The sequence below is a fragment of the Neolamprologus brichardi genome, chromosome 12 (assembly GCF_056152115.1).
Source record: "Neolamprologus brichardi isolate AB-2024 chromosome 12, ASM5615211v1, whole genome shotgun sequence".
In the NCBI taxonomy this organism is placed as follows: Eukaryota; Metazoa; Chordata; class Actinopteri; order Cichliformes; family Cichlidae; genus Neolamprologus; species Neolamprologus brichardi.
This window is the reverse complement of record NC_142115.1, coordinates 36487229-36513720: the sequence shown is the minus strand read 5'-3', so window position 1 is coordinate 36513720 and position 26492 is coordinate 36487229. Positions and strand designations below refer to the sequence as shown.

Below are 26492 nucleotides of genomic sequence, written 5' to 3'. Positions count from 1 at the left end.
TTCTAAGTATGTAGCTGATGGATATTGAAGGTGACTTTCAATTCTGTATGTCAGAGCATTTCAAAATCTGTCCATCCCAGAGGCACAGACAGCCTGTAGTGATATCAAATAGTGATAGAGTGATATCGCTGCATGTCTAGAGTCTGAGGACAGAGAGATGATATACAGCGCTGTCATTTTACACCATGCAGAGCTTTTGTCACCCTCATATTTACACCATCTAACTCCACTTAGGATGTGGGGCTCGAGTGCTGGCGACAGACTGGACTCTAAAGCCTCTTGCTTTGTTTGTAAAGCGATTAAGCAGGATTAACATCCGACTGTTGACATCTTTGTGGACGGCAATGAAGACATGTGCCAGTTAAAGATAATAAAGCTGCACAAGCCTGTCCGGCTTTCTCAACAAGACATCACAAAACAGATTCCACTGACATTTGTTGAATTTGAAAAAAGGGGCAGGGTAGTTGTTTTGTTTTTTAATTTATTTTTTTGCCACTTGAGGGAAACAAGCAGATAAAATTTGAATATAAATGCTTCTTTACACAGCCGCCACTTATAGCTAAGTAAGACTGGCAGTGTTTTAGAGGCGTGTCTCTGCGATCTAAGCCTGCAGTCCAATATTCTCCAACTTCATGCATTATGAAGAACCCTGCACTACAGGCAATTTTAAGGATTGTTTTTGGTCTCCTTTTTCACCCAAGAGAAAATCTTTCCTCCTTTAGCTGACAGATGCTCCGTAGCTACGGCGCATATGTGCCGTGGAAGATTATCCGGTTCCACCTGATTAGTGCTCTAAGCGATCGGTGTGAGTAACAACTACATTCTCTTCCACTAGAGGGCAGCACAACTACCTGCTCTTATTAAATGGGTTGCCAACCGCCAGTAAAACAGAAGACAAAGAAGAAATTACATAATGTCATGCTGTGAGTGAGATAACGCAGCGTGTAATAGCAACAGATGCATATTTGAAAAGGAAAAGTGGTCAATCCGACCTGGGTCCTAGAGAAAATTCTCACCCAGATGAAGGCAGGAGTGGTCAGAAGAAAGCAAAAAAGGTATACTGGGGACAAACTGAGCAAATTCCACTGTGCCTGGTGAAAAATTATCTATGCTTCTTGTGACACTTTTGTTTGGTGCCGTGTGATTTTTCTAATGTGAAATATGTGCCGCGGCTCCAAAAGGTTGGGAAACGCTGCCGTAGCATTTTCATTTCCTGCTGAGGCAAAAACAGCAACAGTCTGAGAATGAAAAAAAAATATTGGTATAATAGCTCAACTATTAAATACCCAAAGGCTGAGAGAAGCTGTAGATTAAGACGATTCTCTGGTTCGATTCAATTTTTAATTCAGTTTTATTTCTACAGCGCCAAATCACAACAACAGTCGCCTCAAGGTGCTTTATATATATTGTAAGATAGATCGTACAATAATAGATACAGAGACAAACTCAACAATCATATGACCCCCTATGAGCACTTTGGCGACAGTGGGAAGGAAAAACTCCCTTTTAACAGGAAGAAACCTCCAGCAGAACCAGGCTCAGGGAGGGGCGGGGCCATCTGCCCTGACTGGTGAGTAAAGGACGACTGGATGAAGACAAAGGTTCTCTGTTTGCTCAGCAGTTGTTCAGCTCATGCACTCTGTTACTGTAACGGTACAAATCTCCTGTAACACTCACCAAGAGGCCGGGACGTAACTAACGGTGATGGCTTAGGTGCATTTCTGCACACACGAGATAAGAGGAGACAGGATCCACTGTTTCCATCACTGACATGCGTGTAATCCTCGATTAGAGGACACAAATAGATGTATGTCAGCTATCTGTGGTGTTTGGGGCCAGCAGGGAGCCCGACTCAGGCCAGATGGGCCGCAGAAAGTATAGAAACAAGGGGATTTTATGGGAATTTTGATAATCCCCATAAAATTCTCTCAGAACTGCAGTTTCCTGTTTCTTTGCATCAGAGCACTACCATTTCCTTGCCTACTGTCATCAACGTCTTCTTGTTTGGGCTGCTGCTCTTAGAGTCTCACTCTTTCCCTCCTGCCTGGCAGCTTCATGTTCAAAATCTTTTGTCCCGTATCTCCAGCATCCCTAAACCATCTTACCCGTGCCTCTCTACCTTTGTCTCCATGCTTTTTAACCTGAGCTAGCCCTCTGTCCCTCTAATCCTGTCCTTCCTGGTCTCTCCAAATTAAGTTTTACTATCTTCAGCTCGACCTCTTGTCTTTTTATCAGTGCCATCACCACAGCCAATTATCCTACCATGTTATAAACCTTCCCTTTCACTCTTGTGATAGAAAGGTAGCAGCTAATCACCCCTGACACTCATCTCCACCTGCTCCACCCAGCCTGTGCACTCTTCTTCGCCTCTCTTGTTCACTGCCCATCGTTTTGGATGCTTGACCCCAGGTATTTAATTTCATCCATTCACACACATGTATTGTTTTGCTTCTACAGACCCTCCTCCCCCTTCTCTCCAGAGCATACCTCCCCGCTACAGATTCTCCTCCATCTGCTTCCAACTCTCACTGCAGATCTCAAAGTTGTCTGCAAACATCATAGTCCACAGAAACTCCTGTCCATCACTACTGCAAACGATCCCACGCTCAACTTAAACCCATCTGTCACACCTTACCACTGTCTTTCCTACGCCCCCCTCACATACCTCTGACTTCCTCATGCACAGGGGTGGGTTTTTATAATCGATTTATCGATTAAAATCGATTCTGGCTTGGATAACGTAAAATCGTTTCATTAAAATCCTGAATCGATTTTTTAATATAAATTTATTTTGCCCGAAATGCCAGAATCTCAGGTGAAAGATCAAAATTTCAACAACCACCAAACAGCTAAGACAGTAAATGAGAGCAGGAACACAGATTCTGCACAAAGACTTAAACACACAGCGCGACCCGCGGATCAGAATCAGTGAGATGTCGCCTTTCTCACAGTCGGGGCTGAAAGCCGACAGCTCGCTGATTCTGATCTGTCGGCAGCTCCACGCTTTGTGTTCACGCCCTTTTTGCGCTGATCATAAAGTTGTTAGTTTGATGTCTCTCCAAACAATATTGACCAAACCAGCAGCAAAAGAAGATCCAAACTACGCTTCAAATAAACATCGTCATCGCCCTCTGACTTTTGCTGTTTTGCTTCAACCACAATAAAATCACACTTCATGCACAGCTCTCTCTCTCTGTCTGTTTTCTGCATTATTCGCTTGCTTGTTACGCACAAGACTCCCATTATTTACAGGCTGTCGGCCGACGTTTTTTTTTTGTTTTACTTACTTCCGAAAAGAAAACCTAATTTCTGCTGTTCAATACTGAACAAATTTCAACTTTTTAAAATTATGCAAAATGCAAAACGCTGTGCCGCTGTAACTTCAGAGGTAATGTTCATATGTTGATTAATGGTTTTCTTTTGTTTTTGATCTACTGCAGATTATTTTTATAAAATCCCAGAACAGGAAAATCACCTTCATGTTTTTCTGTGTTTTATCTTCAGCTACTTTGACACAAAGGCCTCTGCTGTGACGCTCACACCTTTGATAAAGTCTCGAAAGTGTCAGCTTCCTTTTTTGAATTTGAATTTTTTGAATTTGAAATGTTTATTTCAGTCAACAACAACAGATTATAATTTTACATAAAAGTACTCAAACAGTAACCGAAAAAGGAATAGGCTGAAGCCTTATGGCTTATACTTATCCTATCCCTTACCCCCATAGAAATAATCAAATCCTTAACCAAGAAAATAAATAGCATTGATAAATAAGTTGTATAACAGTTTGAAAAGAAATCAATGATAAATCAAGAAATTAAGAAATTAAATCAACACAAACCTTTTTTAACAAACCAAATTTCTATAACCTTGTATAATACTAATTTTTAAAATCTTCCTGAAGAATGACAAAGAAAAACACATCTTCAGTTCATCATTAAGTCCATCCCATAATTTCACTCCCAAAACTGACACACATCTATACTTAACATTGGTTCTCACTTTAGGCATTTCAAACTTATAAGACCCCCTCAAATCATATTTTCCATCTCTTAGTTGAAACATACTTAAAATACAAATTGGAACATTCTTTTTAATCACACGATATATAATTTCTAAAGTTTTAGAATATATAATGTCCATGAATTTTAACATAGATGATCCTACAAAAAACTGGTTGGTTGACTCCCTATATCCAACTTTATTTATTATTCTAATAGCTCTTTTTTGCAATTTAGATATTGAATCCAAATATGTTTTGTATGTGTTCCCCCAAATTTCTGCACAGTAGGTCATATAAGGCAAACAAAGGGAAGTATACAATAAATAAAGGCAGTTTTTATTCAAAAAATCTCTTGTTTTATAAAGAATAGAAATAGACTTGGATAATTTCCGTTTCACATGTTCTATGTGGGGCTTCCAACAAAGTTTATCATCAATAATTACTCCTAAAAATTTTGTCTCATATTTATAGATACAAAAATATGTAAATGTATCGAATTAAATCGAATCGATTCGGGACCTTGTGAATCGGAATTGAATCGATTCTAGAAATCAGTGACGATACCCAGCCCTACTCATGCAGTACCACAGTTCTTCTCTCGGCACCCCATTATTATTATTATTACCCATCGGAGCTTTGTCATAAGCTTAATGATATCATTCACTCTAAAAGACTGTTTTAAATAAAGCTGGGGGTGGAACTGCAGGAGAACTGAAGGCTTAAGTACACAAGAGGTAATCTGGGGAAACACAGCATGACAGAGTGAAACAAAGCTACACGCAAAGCACATGAGACAAGGGCAAATTAAACAGGAACTAAGTGAACAGGTGACAGACTGATATATACAAACTTGACACGAAACAAGAAACACCGAATTGACATAGAAAAAGAAATGCAAACAGACATGACTGAGGAGACAGAGATGACAAAGGAGGAAGAGAATATAAAAACAGTACAAACAGATTCCAAACGAGAGACTCTTACAACTAAAAGGAATCACAAGCTCACACAAACCCAGGATCATGACAGGACTTCAAAGTACTTAATTACACAAATTCATGGAAAGCACATACTGAACAAATTGCATAAAAGATGCTGCGACCTTTATATATTTTTCAAAAGCAGCTTAAAAGATAAAATACATCTACGTTACCTGTCAACAGCAATAGCAACGAGCGTGAAGACAGAAGCTGACACAGAGATGCCTTGAACCATGCCGCTCATTTTGCAGACCAAGCTTCCGAAAGGCCATCCTGTTGACAAGAGAGATGCACTCAGCTGATTTACTACTGAGACAACAAACTGTGACAGTTGGCGATGACTGTAGCCCCAGGCTGTGACTCATGTAATGGCATACTACTGGGACACAGAGGGAACCATCAGTTCCTCTAAGAGTTCTGAAAAAGCCAGAAGGCCATTTAGGAAACACTTTTCAAAACAACCTTTTAATAATCCAGAACATAGTGTTAAACACACGGTTAATCTGGAAGGACTTATGTAATTATGTGACCCACATGTATGCAAAGGCCTGAGAGGCACGACTTCTCTATGTGATTTCCAGTACTTATTATATAAATTCTGGAAAAGAATAAGAAACGAGAAAACAAAGATTACACCCACAAACTCACAGTGTACGCTGAAGCTGAGGGGATTTGTCTTAATGCCATAAGCAAGTGTTTGGATTGGGAACAATATGTAATCAGTGATGCTGGTAACAGTAACACCTACAGTGTTGATGTTTAATATGCGTAGCCTGCAGACAATCATCAGTATAGAGTGAACAGGAAGAAGAAACACGATACTCAAGGAATCCTCAGTCAGGACTTTGTGCAAGAATAGTTTAGTAAAATCTGCAGAAAATGCTTTTAACCATTCAGTAAACGTGTGGATCCGTCTCCGGTTCATTCATATAGGAGCTTCACTGCACAAACAAGTGCCCGAGAGGCCAGCAGGCTAGAAGGATGTTGATATGAGCCATTTATCTGCACTTGCAATTAATTGTTATACCAGATGAAGGCTGAATGAACAAACCTCGTGGGGTTCCTGGCAGAGCGTGTTGTTCTTATTAGTGAAGTTGAAATCTGAGTTTTAAAATATTGGCATTTAACAGTGACGAGAAAAACATTTATAGGACGAGATTTTCAGGGAACTTTATAATAGTGTTTCTATCTCCACCCACCAGCAGTGTTACTACATTTTGGGGGACCTGATGGGGCTCTTTGAGTTTGAAAATGAACCTGGTATTACATAAATTATCAAAGCACATCTGCAAGGAAAAAGCCTTCTGCTACAGTAGACAGAAACCCAACTGGTTTCTAATAATAACATAAGGCATATCTCTGTTACTGGTTTAAGATATTAAAATGTATATCTAAGAAACAGAATAAGGGATATGAAAGAGGAAAGTATTTGGAAGTCACCTTTTCACAAGTCTTGTTTTTGAACTATGTAAATTAGGGATGCACCGATACCGATACTGGTATCGGGTATCGGGGCCGATACTGTAAAATGTGTGTGTACTCATACTCATAAAAGTTAACCGATACCATGAACCGATACCAACTTATTTCATTAATCAGAGGGTGGCTTGTCATTTCTGTTGTAGTTTTTTAGATTGGCCACTAGGGGGACATCCCGCGCTAAACAGGCACAGGGTTAGACGAGTCAGACTGGCGGCTCCAGATAAAAAAGAGAAACTGGAGGCTGCTGTAGCTAGGCTAAACAAAATGTCAGCAGTGTGGAACAGCCAACTTTAACTCAGGTTTTGGAAAAGCGAAGAAAAATGTCAAGAGAAAATCCACGGACAGTTAAAATAACAGAGGCTCGACTCATTTTATTGCTCTGGATGACCAGCCAATGCTGGCCATGGAAAACATAGGATTGCACCGTCTTCTCAGCATACTCGAGCTGCGATATGAAATTCCCAGCCAAAACTTTCTGAAGAGGTAAAGACAAGCAGTGTGTGCACAGTGGACTGATGATCCACGGGCAGATGGGGAGTTCGTCAATGCCAAATACTTTCGTTATTTTGTTTGTTTGTTTACAATATGGACACTCTGCAACAATTTAAAAGTTTATTTTATTCTCAAACCTAATTTGTATTTATTTTATTCCAAACAGAAGTGTTTATTTATTATTCTGAAAGCTCGAGACAGTGCCAATAGTTCAGTGATATTTTGTTAAATTACAATGTGGAAACTCTGCAATAATTTAACAGAAGTGCTTATTTTTCACTTGAAATTTTTTTGTGGTTATTTTTATTAAGATTTTATTTTTTATCGGCAGAGAATAAAATAAAACCTGTCTTCCAATTCATTGCATGTGTGTGTGTGTGGTAGAAGTATTGGTTTTTGTACTCTGTATCGGCAAGTACTCAGATCCAAGTATCGGTATCGTATCGGTTTGAAAAAATTGGTATCGTTGCATCCCTAATGTAAATTATTTGAGGATTAAGCGTCGCACAGGTGGGAGCACAACGATCTGGAAGTTTGCTCTCTTACATGGATGATGTCAGATAAATATAATGGTAGAAATAACTGGACTGAAAGCGTATTTTTATTTCACTGTGTATATGTTTACCTCCTTGTCTTCCTTTATTTCATTTTTTAAGGAATAAACAGATTAACAAGCGGTCTACATAATACGCCCAGCTTCTTAATCCCTTTCAGAACAGAAAACTCTAAATAAGGCAGAGACAGACCCACTTTCATCAAATTTCTTCTGTGTAGGCAGACAATATGCTGATATCCTGAGCTGCCATCCATCCGCATACTGGATTTAGAAGCAGCAGACACGGTCTGGTGTCATTTTTAATTACTGTTTCCATAATAAAAAATATCCTCAAACACCAATTTCTTCATGCTGGAGTCTGCAGTGACTGTTTTTTACAATAATTTCTATTCACAAAATTATATTATACAGTGTGACAATGCACTTCTGTTACACACAATATGTTATTAACCAAAATTACACAGCATCTCCCAAATCTCACAATCGAGTGCTGAGCAGACGAGCAGATTTTGGGCGTTTTTTAATCTTCTTGTGATGCCTCTTTCATATAGTTTGAATTGGCAGTAAGCACCGATGCAGATGACAATACCATCAATCACGGTGAACTAGAGCATCATCACATGGGCTGTAGATGAAAGCTTTCTTAGAAACTGCGGCGGATTGCGAGTAGTCCAGTCTTTTCAGAGCACACACGGGCTAAACAAGAGCCTCTTATAGCTGAAAGAACATAACCGTCATCGCACTGCTTTTCATTGGGGTTGGGAAGCTTCACAGTCTCATAGTCAAATGGAGAGCTGTACATGTACGGTGTTAAAGCCCTGACCCCTGACCTCCATTAACATTAAGTCCAGTCTTGTTTCCAAAAAAGCTGAAAAAATGTGAGTTAAAAATGCAGAAACACATTTTAGTACGTTCCTTTTTAAATTCATGCCAGCAACATGTCTCGGAAAGGTGAGATGAGGGGCAAGTTACCTCTGGTTGCATCACCTCTCATTTTAACAGCATTTCTAGGTGTTTTCAGCCACGGAGGGCTTAGCTGTAGTTTGGAAACAGATTTGAGTGCTGCGCACCCAGGAGATATCAGCATTTCGAAAATGTGCTTTATGCATCTGTTTGTTTGCATTTTAGAGTTTTTACTTGTTTTCCTGATCGCAGAGAGAGTGCTCCTGAGAGGCCGAACCTCACATTTATTTGTTTACGCACCAAAAATTCTTCATAATGGTGAGATGTTTGCACACGCAGTCCTTCAGAGTGGAATTTGCAACCTCTCAGGAAATGTCTGTTTATTCCAAATAATGCTACTAATTAACACCTTAGTTATCAGATGTTCCACTGTGTGTTTTTTAAATGTATTATTATCACTTTACATGTTTTTGTGGCCCCTGTCCTAACTTAATTCTCCTGATTTGGAAATTATTGCCTGCAAAATTAAATTGTGCCTTTCTTTTGTCCACAATCTGTCATCAACACATTTTATCACAGAAATATATCTTTTTGGTATTTGTGAAATTTTAAATATAAATCAAACACCCAGAGTTTTCATTGACAACCGAAACTAACATACAACAAAGGATATGCATCACATCCCAGAGCCTTTACAGGTGTGAGCAGCACATGAGCGCAGTATCAGCAGCAGCAGCGGCTCCGATGCCTGAATGCATCGTGCATTATCAGTGTTCAGCTGTAGGTCGCCCATGTTTGGCTGCACTCGAAGCTCGGTACACGATCACTGTAAACACATGATTATTATGCTACAAGGAGAAAAAATGATGCATAAGGTCATGTTTTACATGCAGCCTGAGTAACATGCAAACTGTGCAGACAGACAGATTACGATGGCATCTAATCTGTTCTGACGCAATAATGGAAAGCAGAGCTGAATTGAGATGTCGGAGTGATTTATTGGCCAAATGCCACTGAATTTCTCTGTATCCTACTTCCTGACACTGAAAGAACTGAAAGATGGAGTGCAGGCAGACTGGTGATGAGCTCTGCTCGTTTTATGATTGACACAGCCCTTTGCGTTCCAGCTGAGAGAGCTCAATTTTCATCTCTGTGACAGAAGCTCTCTGGCCTGCTGGCGTCTGAATGAATCTTTCATTTTGTCTTCATACAAACTGCAGCTTGACTCACCTTGAACCCTTTTTTTGTTGTCTGCTGGCATCACATTCACCATTATGTCCACTGATATTTTACTCAAATCTCAACAGTCGATCAGCAAACATAGAAGGTTTCGCCTGATCATCACTTTGGGCTCCCTTCTCGCTCAAATGTTTGGATCTTCAGTGGCACGAAAAATCTGCTGGAGACGCCGACGGTAATCTTTCTTGCCCTCTTAACACGGCCTCTCCACTAGGTCATGCAACATAACACACTGCAGAGAATTTACTGCAGTATACTCTTCTAAAACATCTCGTGTTATCTATCTTGTGTAACATGAAATGTGACAAGCTGACTCACTCATGAATTCTTAGAACAAACCCAAAAAATAAAAATGTTGCAACAGGCATCTAGTGGTCGGGGTCATCACTTGTTCCTCCCTTTATTGAACCATAAATCTGATGTCTCCTATCCCGCTTTATCATTTCATGATTGCATGAAATTGCGTGGCCATGACACCTTAATGTTGACAGAATCTTCACATAATCACCTTCTGGAGCGATCAAAAACAGTTATGGCTGCAGGTGGTGTCACATAATAAGATGGTATAGAGATTGAAAATGTGACGTCATTCAAGGGTAAAACCGCAAAGAATTCTGGGAACTCGTGGCAAGAGGTACTAGCGCACGCAGGCTTTCAATTGAAATCAGTTACACAGCGATAAAAAGAAACACAAAAAACTGTCAAGAAGCGGTTGTATTATTAACTGCAATAGCCGGTCGCATGACAGCCACGGGAAGCCGACGGGTAAAGAGATCGTTTTTTTATCGGATTACGTCGTTGAAGAGAAATTGTTCAAGCCATGTTTCTGAAGTAACAAATAGCCGACGGATGGCCTGGATTGCAGCCATTCAAAGACCAAATATAACGTCCCAGAACATCCAGCTCACATGTTAGTCTGCTCCAAGCATTTCCACAAAGGTCAGTCTTCTGCTGTAGTTAATACGTCATTTTTCTTAACATAATTGGTGATATAGGTTACAAGCAAGTCTGGCGCTGAACAGAAATGGTCGCGCTATGCTCCTTTGTTTATTGTGCATAAATAGTGAATTGTCCTGACACAATATTGCGTTTCGCTTCTGTTATTACCATGGTACATTGACAAAAACATATACTTTTATTCACAGGGTAAAACAGTTTTTTTGTATCACTAATTGCCCAGTACGATTACAGCATACAATATTATTGTCACTGCTACATTTCTGTAATGAACCAGAAATTATTTCCACTACTAATTAATTACCGTTGAGCTCAAAGGTCCTATTAATAAACGATTAACGAATGTGTATTTATGAAGACGATTTGTGAGACTGGTAAACTTATGATACGTACGATGGTCTTTCGTTCTACACGGTGCATTTCAAGGTCCTGTACCCATCCGACCTGAAGTTACTAAACTTCATGAGTGTATGCACTCACTCCAAGAACCGTATAATTATAAATATGAGCGTGGTGAAAGTTGGGCAGCACGCTAACGTATTTTGTCCACTCTGTGTGCTCGTAAGGGTATAAACCTTTCACTCCTTTGATTTTTTCCTCGTATCTTTTCTTTGACTTTTCATCAAGTCTGTCTTTTTACGGACCGGCATTGTTCTCCTTCGTTTTGTACATAACTTTTTTGGGGGGCAAAGAAAAATCAAGAAGGTATTGGAACCAAAGAATGAACGTTTTGCGGTGCTGCAAATGCTTGCATTTGATGCGGTACTTGGATTGTTTTGCCACGAGTTACCGGCATGCAATGCGCGAAAGTCACGTGGTCTGTCAATCTCTATATCCACATTTCAATTTTTCAATAATCTTGCTGATAAGAGAGTCGGGTAATGTAAAGCTCTCGGTTGGTACATCCTTTGCAAAGGCTAATGCATTCTGGAAAGCAATCAGGATCCCCACTTAATTATGAGTTATAAGCATGCACCTCCCACCCAAGTGTAATCTTTTTAAAATCCATATCTGATGAAGCCTAATCAAATATTTTACATTTCTGTATGGAGACGTGCTCTGCAGATGACCTTTGGTCCATACTTGACCTCAACCAGAGACAGCCACATGGGCCAGCCCTGCCAAACACCCTTCCTACTGGCTGGGGGGTCCACTGGTGTCTGATGCAATATGAATGGGGAAGCAGTCAGGGGGGAGGTCTGGGCAGTCAGATCCAAACTGGTTCTTGGCACTTCGAACAGCAGCAGCTGGAGCTATTGCACGAGGTTGAGAGATGCCAGTTGTATATAGTCATGCTTTCTTCAACGCACAGCTCAGGTTTTGAAGCCTATGTCCTAAAGAGGGTCTGTAAAGTCGTCCTCGGTGAGAGGTGGCGAGCAAGCGTCGGTATACTCGTATCTCCTGGGTTCAGTGTTTACACATTAGGCTTCCTCTGTGCAAGAAGTTTGTTCCCCTGCAGATATGGATATATCCAAGTTGCACAAGTGCAAAAATCTTGCTATTATTAGCCAAATGTAATCATCATTCTCTCCAATAAGCTACATCACAAAATAATTTTTACTGATGTTTTTTCTATTATTACTATTATCCTGTTATTTCTATTATTTTGTGCTCGGCAGGTGTTGATTCCAGGGCTCAATTTCTACTCCGTCGATATGTCTCCCCTCCAGGTTTCTTTTATTAATGCATGACACTGGGATTGCATACACGCTTTATTTTATTAAATGTTTTTATTATTTTTAGCTGTTCCAGTGCCATTCATAGTGCAGCAAATGTTTACCCACTGGTGTATTCTTGAACTGTTGAGGTTAGAGGTTCGCACTGGAAGAGATTTTTCTAAAACTCTGCATAATTTTTAATGCGATAATCTACTGGAAAGCTAATCTGGAATATGCTTCCTGCTGGTAGGTGCAGCCGTCTCTTACATTTCTGGATTAAATTCATTGTTATGTCATCGCAGCAGGAATTTAATCACACAAAGAATTCCAGCCAGCTGGACGTTCACATGTCTGGTTTGGCTCTTGATTCAGACATGATGGGTTTTTTTCATACCAAATATCTGCTCTTACAAAGAGGAAAGATGTGTATAATTGGTCTGTAACTGTAATCGCTAATTGTAGATTTTGCTCTCGTTATACATCCAAAATTGTTGCTCTAAATGAGTAAAGCAATTTCGCTGTCACTCAGTTGACATTCTTATTGTTAGCAAAAGAAACAAGCTTGTGGGCTTTAGTTTGAAACTGTCATTTCATATCAGAATCAAAGGAATTTGAAAACACTTTCCAAGAGTAAATTATCATAAAATCATTGTCTGATTTTAGTCATTTAATTTCAATGTGTAACTGTAGACAGTATCTGAACCCCCAGCTACTACACCTCGCCTTAAAAATTGCTCATGCGTGATTTAGTCATTAGCAACCAACCATCAAACGGAATCGGAGCACAATGTGGAAAAAGCCCCGGTTTCTCCATCTCAGCTCACAATTTCAACTCTGCCGAGCCTTCTCTGGTTTTCACCACCACAGGCGATAAGAAAACGGTGGGTCACGTCTCAGTGCTCACAAGGTTCATTTAGCAAGGGATGGCTCTACAGAGAACTCGGGTAGTCCACATTAATACAACTCAAAGCCAACATACAAAGGCAGCTTTGCAGTCAGTGGAAAAACTGTTGTGGATTTGATTTCAAGGTTAATCAAAGGATTAATGAGGCTAGCAGCTCTGACGCTGTGATTTCACAGTAGAAAGCTAAATGGCTGGTTGAACTCTGGAAAAGTTTCATACAGCATTTTCTTTGTGATCACTGAAATGTGAAGCAAGTCTTGGTAAAATAGGGCAAAAGTGAAGACGACAGAAAAACCCTAACCCTTCTGCTCGGTGGCCGTTTCAGGATATCAGGAATCAGATCTGGTTCCACTGCGGTGACTCAGCTGTTGCTGGTCAGGCTGGATTTTACCATACTCTGACAACCTTAACATTCATTTGTAATTTAGGTTTATGTGTGCAGTGGGTATACCAAATCTTGGATATTTCTAAGATGTTCTATCGCTACCAAAAAGTGGTTATTTTCTGCTTCAGAACCTGTTAAGTAGCTGGTTATGATTATGTTCATTAGTATTTGCTGAGTTCTGCAGATAATCTGCAGAACCTTCATCAATGAAATTAGACTTTAACTTTCATGTTGGCAACCTTTTATTTTGTTGTCCATTATTGCTGTTTGGGCTACACACTGAAGCTTAAATACACCTTTTGGGATGTTAATCACAATAGAAGCTTGTCCTCTATCTGGGTTATCAGGAAGCAAGAAGCAATAAATCATCTAATTTATAAGAATCCACATGCAGAGATTCCTCTCTGTGCTAAAAGGTAATAGTTTCTTCCCTACTCCATGCTCAACCTCTCAACCGAATTTGATGCAATTTCACCAGGTAGTTTTTGGGTAGTATTGCCACTCATAGCACAAAAGAGCAACACACCTCTATTACTGTCTGCTCACCTGTAATTATGTTGTCAAGAAGCGTTGTTGGCATGCAGAAAATCCCCACCAGCAGGTCACTCACGGCAAGGTTTAGGATGAACAAGTTGGTAACAGTCCGCATATTTTTGCTCCTCAGCACGATGAAGCACACCACTCCATTTCCCACCATGCACACGAGGAAAATCAGCAGGTAGGACACGATGAAGATGGCTGCCGTGGATGGCTGGTGCAGGTAAAATCCAACATAAGTGATGTTGCTCCTGGGTATGACAGACTCCAGGGAGGAGTTGTAAAAGGTCCAGTTGTCATTCAGTTGAGTCAAGTTGTTTTCAAGTCCTTCGTTCATTTTAACCCTGTAACATGAAAAGTCGTTAGAAAAGTGAGAAGGTACTGGAGTATTTATTTATTTATTTTAAGATTAGTTTTGTATTAAGTAAAATCCTGCAATCGTAGGTTTGTTAAAGGAATTTTGGTGAAAACATGTGGCCCAATCTTTGTTGACCACTGCTGAATCCCTCTCTAATGTTGTAAATCATTTCAGTTTTATTCACATGGCACCAAATCACAGTCACCTGAATGTGCATCATACTTAGGGATGGGTGCCGGTATCATGGCACCGGTTCTGACATAAACAGTAGTAACCAGACCGAAAAGCAGCGCACATTTCGGTGCTTTTTGTTTCCTGAGATGTCATACACTTTGGATTCTAGCCAATCATTTTACTTTTCCAAGGATAGTAGGCGGGCCCAGGTACGTACATTCTTTTAGAGCAGAGCTACAGATTAAAAAATGTTTGATAGAGTGATACCATATCTGCCCTATAGCTGCAAAAAAGGCTAACATTGGTATCTTTTTACAAAAAAAACAGCTAAACATGAGGGGGTTTTGGACAAAGTTTGTGTTTTCCATTGTTTAAGCACCGGTTCCAACCAAAGGAGGTATGTTGTATCAACAGAAAAGGCTAACTTAAAAAGAGACTTCTAAAAATAAAAACATGAGAGGTTTTTGGACAAAGTTTGTGTTCTATATTCTTTAAGCACCGGTTTGGCACCGGTATCGGGAAAAAACCTAAACGATACCCATCCCTAATCATACTGTATGAGCCTACAATATTGGAAAGAAAACCCCAACAATCGGATGACCCTATGAGGAAGTTTGGTGACAGTGGGAAGGAAAAACAAGAAGAAACCTCCAGCAGAACCAGGCTCAGAGAGGGACAACCATCTGCCTCAACTGCTTGGAGGTTAGGGAGGAAGAAAGGAAAAAGACACTGTGGAAGAGAGCCAGAGATTAATAGTAACTAATGATTAAACGCAGAGAGCTGCATTTAAAAAAAACGAACAAAAAAGATGTGAGTGAAGAAGAATCCCCCAGCAGACTAGACCTACTGCAGCATCACTAAGGGAGGATTCAGGTCACCTGATCCAGCCTTAACTATAAGCTTCATCAAAAAGTTTTGAAAAAGCACCCATTAAGGAGTACAAAAATACATTAAAAGCATATCATCCTGTCAGATTATAGTAACATTACACAAAAAAAGGAAGAAATCAAAATGAAGAAAGATAATGCTCCTCTAAAAATAAAAAGAAATACCCTCACCTCTTCAAAGAGATGCATGAAAAGGTTTTCTGCCTTTGTAGCTGAATGATAAAGTTCAGCGAAATCTGTGCTGAAACCTCGTTCCTTTCACTCTCACATCAGTGCAGCGTGTTGGGTTTTTATTGTGTTACAACAATGCTGCATTTTTGCATGATACCAGATGTTGAGTGTGAGCAGATGCATTTTGATTTTGATCATTTCTTATCAAAAAAGCTCGAGTCGGCTGATATATCTGATGGTTATCTGATTACCCGCTGTGTTTTATTTGTTATTTTATGGCGGTGATGATAAACTCCATTTTGAACAATCAAACTCGTTATTGGAAAAGCTGATGGATTAAGTTTTCCCAGTCGTCCTCTTAACAGCTGGACTTGGTTTTACAACCACTTGTTTCACTTTACAGACCCCAAGCTGTGTGCATCTTTTCAGTCTCTGACCTTCCTCAACATTTTGTTTAAGCCTTTTTAAAAAAATAAATAAATCAGCATCTCTTTCAATACATGTCAAACCGGCCCCGTGCCAGCGGCAGCGCGCTACTTCACTGTCCTATTTTCCATCTGCGTTGCTACTTGAAAAGAGCACTTCTTCCCCCTTCACTTTTTCAGCCCGAGCTTTGCCACACTGGAGCAGCTCTTGTTGTGGGATCCTGCTGTCGCTGTCTGATTGTGTTTTATAAAACGAGATGAGTTTGGTTGTTGAGGGGAAAAGAAAATGCCAAAGAAAAAATTACCCACCAAGTCAACAAACTCTCAATTGTGAATTTATGTTCGTATGCTGTCGAAAACATTTCAAAGGTGAACGTGTTGTAAGTAGAGGCTAATCATTTCAGTAACTGAAAACCTGCTCTGCTGGGTTGAAGCCATTTCTTTGCTGTGAGAAACTCTTGGGTTGTTTTTGCAGTTTACTTCGGATCATTATCCATTTGTGCTGTGAGCACTATCTGATGCACTCTTCTGCAGCACTTGTCTAAGTCTATCTAAGAATATAGTCCTGTACACTTCACACTTCATCCTGTTACCTTTATCAGCAGTTAAATGATCCGTTCTTAGTTGGCAACCATACATACTTATGCCATAACACCTCCACCATATTTGACAGGCCAGCCCGTTCTCACTCCCGAGGCGTAACATGCCGACGTTTTGTCACGTCCCGCGGCGTTCCTGATGAACGCAAAAGGAGACCTTCGGCGTGCTTATGGTACGCGGCGGGTTATGGCTGAAATCCAGTGCAATGACGCTCCTGCGGTAATAGACGTTCCAGCCCTGTATTCCAGCCCTAAACCTAACCTTATCCCTAGCCCTAACCATAACCTTTTTCCTGACCTTAACCATGACTGTAATGATGTTAAATAGCGTGTTTCTAAGCGATTTGAAGAAAAAGAGCGAACATGTGTAGATTGAGTCCATACGGTTCTCATATTTCCTCATTTTTCCGAGGTCGTCATTTAGGAACGTGGTGGGTAGCCGAAAACGTAATATGTTGGCGATTTGTCACCTAGCGTAAAATGTTACGCTGTGGGAGTGAGAACGTGTTGGACAGGTATGCTGTGGATCACGAGCCAGTTCAACTCCTCCGCCATGATTTTCTCCATCCTGGTTTCATCTGTCCAGATATTTTTTTTTGTCTGAACTGTGAAGCCTCTTTTAGAGCGTTTCAAGCAATCTTCCTGTTTTTCAGTGAAACCAGTGGTTTATACTTTGTAATAAACCCTGAATTTGTTTCTATTCATTAAGCCAACTTTGGTTTGGAAATGTTGACAGTGACACGCTTACCCCCACAAAAAGGGTCTTGCCTTGGTTAGATGTCATCCACTCTAGTTGGCCTCTATTTAATTCAGTTTTATTTAATCACAACAACAGTCTCATCGAGGCGCTTTCGGCAGTCTTTCAGCTTTTTTTGATTTTTTCTCTCTCTCTGACAGGCTGACAGTTTCTTAAACCTTTTGACAGCCTCCCTCCCTTGTACTGCTATCTCATATCATGTTTGATGTTAGAATGAAAAGCTATGAATTTAACACTTTCAATCCACTTTCATTTTTTACTGTCTGCTCGTACAGAACTTAATCTGTTTTCTAAGAGTAGGTCCACCTGAATTTGACACACGTGAAGAAAAATAAAATAACTACTGTTTATATGTGAACAACAAATGAAAAGGTCGGTCTCCTCTCAGCTGTCTGAGTGTCACACTCGTGTGCCTTCAAGCAGACAGCAAATTAACAGCTGTGATAGCGTCTACTCAAGAAATTATATAGAAGAGATTTGGATCAGATAAGGGTAGCTGCTGAGAATCCTGCTCATTAAGTCTGATTTGAACTGTTTGGTCATGATTGGATGTTACGTACATGGAGTAATATGAAAGTCTAGATGGAAGAAAACACAATATTACTTTGGAGCTGACTTCCTGTGCTTTGCTGATGTCTTAAATTGATTCCTCCAATCACCGTCATCCTCCCATCATTTTCTGAGTCTCCTTTATGATGCATCACAGTTTTTACAATTGCATCATTGAACCCAAGATCAACAATTCCCCTTCAGTTAAGTGTATCACATTTGGTGTTGTTGACAGATGGTTTCTGTAACACCTTTTTGATAGAAGTATCGAGCTCTTCTTCATCCGTCTCTGCATTTCTGTGATTTGTGCAAAGATATTATTTTCAAAAAAGTGTAGGATTTAATAGCCTGCAAATAAATCATAATGCTAATGCAATAGTCATTAATCTGCCAGTGTAGCCACATCCTGATTTCTGTTTTGCACTTTTCCAATGCATGTATATACTCTGTCGATTCTAACCCTTTTTTAATGGTAAGTCTTATTAAACATTTAATCAGCCCAACAGCAGGTGGATCACCTCAGTGTTAGTTGCCATTGTTTGAAATGCACAAAAAAGCCCAGCTCCGCAGAGAAAGCCCAGTGCAAACTAAACTGCAACATAGTTACAGACTCATGCAAGCTGGCTACACTTTCAGTTAGATCAATCAACAAAAGTTAATTGAAAAGTCCAGTAACCTGAGGTTTTTCTGAGGTTTGAGTCCAGGTTCTAATAGCTGCTGCAGATTGTTATAAAAATCTTAGGTATGCTGTGAATTATAGTTCTCAGAAAATTGAAACCTCAAAAAATTGTAATAGGCAGATGTAACTTTTAAAAAGCAAAATGTAATCAGCCAAGAAAGTTTAAAAAGGGGCCATCTCTTACTTCCTCTCACTAGTATAACAAAATCAGATTTACAATTACATTAAATGTAATTACATTAAAAAATACATACAAATACAGTGGAACCCCGACTTACGAATACCCCGTTAAACAAAAAATTCAAGTTACGAAGGCACTGAACGGCAATATTTCTGCCCGTGTTACGAAATCCACTGGCTCTGATTGGCCGAGCCCAGAATGCCCAGAATGCCTTCCAAATCATGTGACAACCCCTTGGCTTTCATAATTGCGCTTCGCTGTTCCACTTGAACAACGTTTTGTTGTTCTAGTTAGCAATTAGCAATTAGCCTATAGCCTATCGTTCAACTCAAAAGGCGCGATGGGTGCTTCGACTTACGAAAATTTTCAACTTACGAAAGACCCTCGGGAACAAATTAATTACGTAAGTCGGGGTTCCACTGTGCAATGTAAAGTAAACAGTGGAGATGCTTTTATACAATGAATACAGAATTAAGTGGCCTTCAGTAGCAGATACATAACTACTACAACAACCAGAAGACAGCAGGGTTACAGATATAACAACAAATGAGAGGTTAGTGGGTTGGAAAGGCCAGAGAGTAAAGGGGGGTTTTGAGCCTAGACTCTCCTTTTATCTCAAGCATTAACTGATTCCAGAGCTGTGGAGCAGTGACTGCAAAGATGGTTACCTTGTTACTCCAAATGTGATATTGGAAATGTAAGAAATCAGCAATAAAATCTAGCTGAACGTGTTTAAAAGACACAGGTGACACCAAGGTACAGGAATCTCCAAAAAAGCAGACGTAAAGTGATAAAGAAATGGATGAACTTCCAGATCATGAAAAGCCAAAAAAGATTTGAGTTTAAAGATGATTTTTAACAAGAGAACAAATGGGTTTAAAAAATTGCATCGAGGTCTTTTGCATTAGGCTTTAAATATGAGGTGAAATGACTTAAATAGCCTGCAAAAGCACGTCTAGATTTAGCTGAACTGAAGATGATGATCTGAGTTATAACTTAGTTATAAGTTATTAATCACCCAGGCTTTAATATCTTCATAATAGTTCATAAGAAGCTGTAGGGAATCCTGAGGTTCCAGTGGAAGATAAAACTGGAGGTCATCAGCATAGAAAAGAAAGGAGATGCTGTGTCTCCTAATAATATTACCAAATGGAAACCGATACAAACCTGGACGAGAGCAGAGGATGAGAAAATCTGACAAACAGAGAACGTTCATCCTTAAGATGGAAACTGAACTGAGAAGAACTCGCTGCTTAGGGCTAACCCAGTGTTTCGGGCAAGGTTATGATCCACAGTATCAACAGCAGCACTAAGCTCCAGCGTAATCAGGGCTGCTCTATCACCTGTAAACTCTTAGAAAACTCCTTTGGTTGCCTTGTGCATGTTACACACTGTGGACTTGTGCACTGGTCTGCACAAATCTCTCACATACTGGCTCCAAGAACAACAGTTACCCCAGGTTACCCCAGTTACCTTAAAAGGACATCACTTGCTCTAAGGAACCTTTGAGAAGGAAGTTGCCGAAAAGGGCAAAAGAGCTTTTCCGCACTCAGCAGGCTAGTGTTTGTGACCAGGAGGCAACAATGCTTGTTACAGGCTCCAAGCTATGGTAGACCTGGATGCCAATTTCCATATGAGAAGCAAAATATGACACAGAAGCACTCAAGGACTTCAGTGTCACTGTACTAATGTGCTAACCCACAGCAGCTGAGCCTTCAGTATAATTGGTGGGGACATACTAATGCACACTACACTTTAAAGCTTCACTGTGCAGCTATGAAGCCATCTTTTCACACTATGTTGACAATGTCAACCACCAATTACCTATAATGATGAGAAAAGTGTGAAAACGACTGAATTCTGCAGGACAGTCATGTGCTGTGGACAGAGATATATCAGCCACTCCAAGCAGCCCACCCTCCAACAAAGTCAAGTACATTTTGGAGATCAGTTTCTAATTAGTGTCTGAATCTGTTAGTATATGAGTGTTTTTCTCTGTTTGAGGCAGCTGGTACACTGTGTGACACTTCACCAGGGAACTGTAAAATAAAGTGCAACTGAAGTGTCTTCCTCCTTCAGTGAATTACTTCCACAGCAGATATACTGCAGATAAAAGAAAGCACCTCTATATGAAATTTCAGTCAGAAACATTGTTGGATTTTGTAAGCTGGAAATATATATATGGTTTTAGATGCTTTCACTGTTATGTTGGGAATAAAGATCTCAGGAATCACGTAATAACTTTTTGTGTTCTGGTTTGTGCTAAAAGCTTTTCAACTTCAACATAAAAGTGTATCAATCCTTCTATCTGGGTAATTCTCTGTATTTCAGCAGCACAAGTATGAAAGGGGAAGAGCTGACCACCAAAACGAGCCTCATCTCAGTCGACTAAGATCTGCGTTAAAATAAGGCTTTGCTGTAGTCACTGATCCTGAAAGGTTTTTTACTAGGGATGCAACAATACCAATTTTTTCAAACCGATACGATACCGATACAAAGTACAAAAACCGATACTTCTACCACACACACACACACACACACACACACAAATGCAATGAATTGGAAGACAGGTTTTATTTTATTCTCTGCCGATAATAAATAATATCTTAATAAAAATGACCACAAAAAAATTTCAATTGAAAAATAAGCACTTCTGTTAAATTATTGCAGAGTCTCCACATTGTAATTTTACAGAATATCACTGAACTATTGGCACTGTCTCTAGGGGATGTCCCCCTAGTGGCCAATCTAAAAAACTACAACAAAAATGACAAGCCACCCTCTGATTAATGAAATAAGTTAGTATCGGTTCATGGTATCGGTTAACTTTTACGAGTATGAGTACACACACATTTTACAGTATCGGCCCCGATGCATCCCTAGTTTTTATTAATTACATTACTGCACTGGGGAGGTACTGTGTCAAGTGGTCCACAGTAGCCCAACAATACATTTTATCATGTTAAAACATTTACATTTTGTGAAAAAACAAATTTACATCTTAATGTTAAAAAACCCTCTAAAATTCAATCAACCAATCATGACCTCTTAATTAAACACTAATCTCACTAACCAACCGTAACTGCTTCTCCGTTAGCAGGAGACCACTTTCAGAGCAGCTCCCCCTCTGACTCATGTTCACTAAACAATAAAGTTATTACAATAAACAGTGGAGGTTCTCCTGCTGTCATTAAACATGCTCTTCACTTGCATGTGACATTATCACAGCCTTCGGTCTCTCTAATATGAGCTGGGAGCCACAAGGGAATTTCAGACTGTGTTCATGTGCCTAATGTGCCACTGATCATTTTTTGGTGAACTTGCGATCACAGTGCATTTATCCAGGGCGTAACTGGAAATGTAGCTCAAAAACCAATACGATCCTTTTGCCTTCTCCAATGTTTGTCAAACACGCAGCTTAAAATGAACTTAAATGTCAGATCCAGTCCTTCATCATCTTTCACCAACCCCAGACTTTGCATTTCTCATCATTCATTAAGCATGCATTAAAAGCAGCCATTGTAATGGCATTGATAGAGCTGCATTGTGCACGTTTGTATTCAGATTTTAATGCTCCAGCTTCGTCTGCATGAGACAAGAGGAGCTCATTACGTGTTTAGAAGTTAATTAATTAGAGTCAAACCCAATTAAGTTTTATATTTTAATGAAAAAGGTGAAAAGAAGTTACCTTTTTTTTTAAATTAACTAATCAAACAATTCAAATGTAATTCTAATGGAGCTCCAAAGGTCCTCAGTGATGACTGCATGAGCCTTATTCCCACCTGCAGCACTAATGATAACACGCACACAGGAGCTCGTTAAGTTCGCGTCCATCCAGCAGCATTCTGCCTGATGCATCGAGGCGAGCAGACAGCACACTGTGCAACCATTATGCGCACATCACTTAATGAAACATTAAAGTTAATCGGGACACAATGTCGCTCCTTCAGATTCCCAGTAAATCTCACACGAGAGGGACTTGGATGCAGACTTCAGGAGCTGAATGACTGACCGCTCCTGGACAAAGAGGGTCCTGTCAGGCAGTGGACAAAAGCGCGGTGATGATGGTTGGATGCGCACTTGTTCCCTGCCTCTACACGCTCCAACGAGCTTTAAACACGGTCCAATTTTAACGACTCAGTTTGAAGATAAGTAAAAGTTACTGAAAATCAATTCTACAGATTCACGTCGCCCTGCCAAACACTGAAAAAGTTCACCATTGCGTTATTTATGATGTTGTCCTACCTTGTTTGCTTTCACCTCAACGGACAGCGTTCATTTAAAGAAAATGTCAAAATTTCTACTTTTCTCCGAATGAGACATATTTGTATGAAACCGAAGAAAAAACAAAGAAGCCAGTCTCTCTCTCTCTCAGCTCCGTAACAATCCACGTTCAAGCGCGTCGCCTGAAAGCGCGCTTCTTGTGGCACATGGTGCGCTCTGCCGGCCGCTCAGAGCGCAAGTGTGGGATTTGTGCGGATCCAGCCGTGTTTGATGCTGTGACGTCGGGGGCGCAGGGGTGGGATTAGAGGATGAGGATGAACGGGCTAATGGTTGAGTGATATCGCCCTGATCTCGCCCAGCTGCTGACTCTTAAATGTCATTGTCTGTGATGGTGGAAGTGTGGCGGCAGAACACAGATGGTCTGTGCAGTAAAACATAGCCTCAGGAACCGTCACACAACGCACACTGCTGAGGATACCCCATATAGTCATGTGGATGTTTTCTAAAACTGTTGAAAGCGACGGTCAACAAATTTATGGAAGCCCTGAGATGCCAGAATTTATTAAGTCTGCACTCCCCTAGCAACCACTGGTCGCTAGGAAAATTGGCTATTCCCCAACCAGTTGGAGAGCGGTTGCTGTCTGTTGCTGAATGCTAGCTAAAATTAGGGTGCTGCACAACAAAACCTTGCAATTGCTTTGGGTGCTAGCAGTTTACTTGGTTGCCCATAGTTTGCACTGAAGACAGAAACTTGCCCCCACCAACTAATCAACGAGCAATAGTGAAACTAGAAAAAGTGTGACGCACACTTATTTCAAAGTAAAAGTGTCTTAACGCTGCAGCCAACATGTTTTGAAAGGTGAAACTTGCCACCCAATTTTTTGTTGTCATCTAATCTTTAAACCTGTGTGACTGAGGCCGAACTTCCCTGCAGAGAATTAATAATAACCTCAGATTTTATCAATAAAATGCCTTTGCAGTCCTGTGGAAGTGGAGTGGAAATCCATGTACATACAGTATTTCATTTGTTGTTTTGGATTATTAAGAACTAACAACTTATGATTTTTATGTGTTGTTATGCTTTTTTTAAAGGTCTATTTGTGAACCATATAATTGAATGCAAATGTAAAAAGAGATTAAGTGTGTAACAATGAAAAGTAGCATTTATTGCTTTTGTATAGATGGATTTATTTATAATTTACTGGTGTGGCTCACGTGAGATCAAATTGAACCAAATGCGGTCGGCTTGATAGCCCAACATTAAAAACCTGTATTTCTGCTTTGGTAGCTGCTGTGCTGCATTAAAACCACCACAGCAGGTTTAAAATGGGAGAATATGAGAGTGGAAACGGGATTTGGACAGGAGCTGTGATAAAAAGTGCCTGCATGCACTGCTTCAGCTCCAACAGCTTCACTGTTGCCTCATCAAGGGATTGTTCTACTAAGTCTAACAGGGTCACTTCTCTTCTTTGTGGCTTGTGGGTTTAATGTGTTGGTCAAATAATTTAACTATGAAATTACTGGTTTGAATCTTGCTGTGGACCTCTCCTGCATGTGTTCCTTTCATTGTGCTAATATGTTAAGAAAGTATTAATCTGTCTCTAAATCAGCTTCTATTAATGCAAATTCCCACTTTATTGTATTTTATTTCTTTTTTGTTCTTTGGACTCTGATGATGAAGCGTGTGCAGCACACAGCATGCTCCCCTGTAGATGGCAGGAGAGAGTGCTGTTTTGCTGCGTACACACTGAGAAAGCGTTGCAGTTAAAAGCCCAAACTTTCTTCCCCAGGCTCTGGCATGTTTGATTTGGCTCGAGTCTGAATCATTGAGAAAGTTATTGAACAACAAGATCTAACCTGCAGAAGCATCGTTAGTGGCGGCCTCCTGGCTGCCTTACCCTTAGATTCTTTATCTTTGAAGCCCAAAGCGACCAATTAAGTGAGATAAACGTTATCATGATTTTTGTGACGATTGTCGTAGTCAAACAGTTATTGCTGCGTCTTTTATTGATATGTGAGGATTCATCATGAAACACGTTTGTTTTTAAACCATATCTCCTGTGTTTCCCTCCCTGTTGTCTGTGTGAGCTTTGTGTCACTCTTGTTCTTATTTACTATTTATTTTGTTTGCTACGTGCTCGTGTGTCTCAGTTGGTTCTGCTTCCTGTAAACTCGCCTGTGACTTGTTAGCCAATCATAGTTCTGCACCTCCCCGTCGGTCTCCTCGTGTCTCTGTTTTGCCCCTTGTGATTTTTCTTCCTGCTGCTTTGCTACAAATTCGCTGTACTTTCTTAAACTTTTGCTTTTATTGGACGCTGGTTATATTTTCTCTTTCCTTTTCCTGTTTTGTCTTGATCTCAGATCTACTTGTCAGCTGTTTATTAGCACATGTTGCCTCATCTTAATATCATAGTATTTCTTTTAAAATTGATTTAGGCTTGTGTGGCGTTTGTGGAGGACTGTGATTGCCATCTTGTGGTGTTTTCAGTTTTCCATGTTACCTGCTGAGCAACAAAAAAAATGTCTTTTCTTTTTTTGTCTTTAAATAAAATTTAGTTAGCAACCCTGAATCTAAAAGTGTGCCGACATCTCTCTTGTGACAGATTCTCTGCTTGTAGTGATTACAGCCTGAGGTCTTAGTTTACCAGCTGGATTATTTGGCTTCAGGTTCTCAGGCTGGTGTGTATTAACGGGATAACCTGATAAACATCGTCTCTATTTCTCAGAATAAACGTGAGACCTTGGCGAGTTTAAAACTGTAGAAAAAAACAGAAAAGCAGAAGATATATGTTTAAAAATCTTAACCTGTAGTGTAAATAAAACTCTTTATCTTTTTATTCCTGTGCAGACGAGTGCCTGATATTCTGACCTTGCCTCTGAGCTGACACGTTGCACAAAAGTTGTGAGACTTTAGATTCACCTCAGCTGCACATGAAGAATGTTTTTTCTCATTCTCAAATGTGAACAACTGGTGGTGAACAGTGCAGCCAAGTGCACTTACATACACAATCACAGGAACATCAGCACGCCAGGAGCAAATTGTCTCGTTGCAGACGGGACTCAGAAGAAAGACTTGGAAAGAAGTGCAGTGGTTCTCAGTGGAGGAAAGGCTGACTGCTGGGGTGCTGTGAGCTGCTACATGTGAGTGCTTTAGAGGACTGCAAGGCTGGAAAACCTGTGTGGGCTGAGAGACGTGGTTATGCTTTACACTTGTGCTGCAGGAGCTACCCGCAGTGAAGTGTATGTTAGTGTTGCAGAAGGCTCGAAGCATTATGCAGATGTTTATATGGATTTTTTGCTCTCTCATCCCCTTCAGTTATTAACTGAATTCCTCCCATTATATATTTTGTTATATATATTTGCTCATTGCTGCCTTCAGTTTGTGTTATTTTGAA

General features: G+C 40.1%; 1 protein-coding gene across 2 annotated transcripts in view; it reads right to left on the bottom strand.

The window, feature by feature from the left end:
* Positions 1–23318, bottom strand: part of npffr2a (neuropeptide FF receptor 2a) — a 34962-nt gene extending 11644 nt beyond the window's left edge. For both annotated transcript variants that reach the window (XR_015719870.1, XM_006797727.2), the window contains exons 1-3: positions 23119–23318; positions 14103–14437; positions 5154–5253 (exon numbers count right to left, since the gene is read on the bottom strand). Coding sequence is in view for 1 of the 2 variants with exons in the window: in XM_006797727.2 (XP_006797790.1) it covers positions 5154–5253; positions 14103–14430 (428 nt within the window). In the remaining variant the exon portion in view is untranslated. The remainder of the gene's footprint in view (positions 1–5153; positions 5254–14102; positions 14438–23118) is intronic.
* Positions 23319–26492: the final 3174 nt, after the last annotated feature.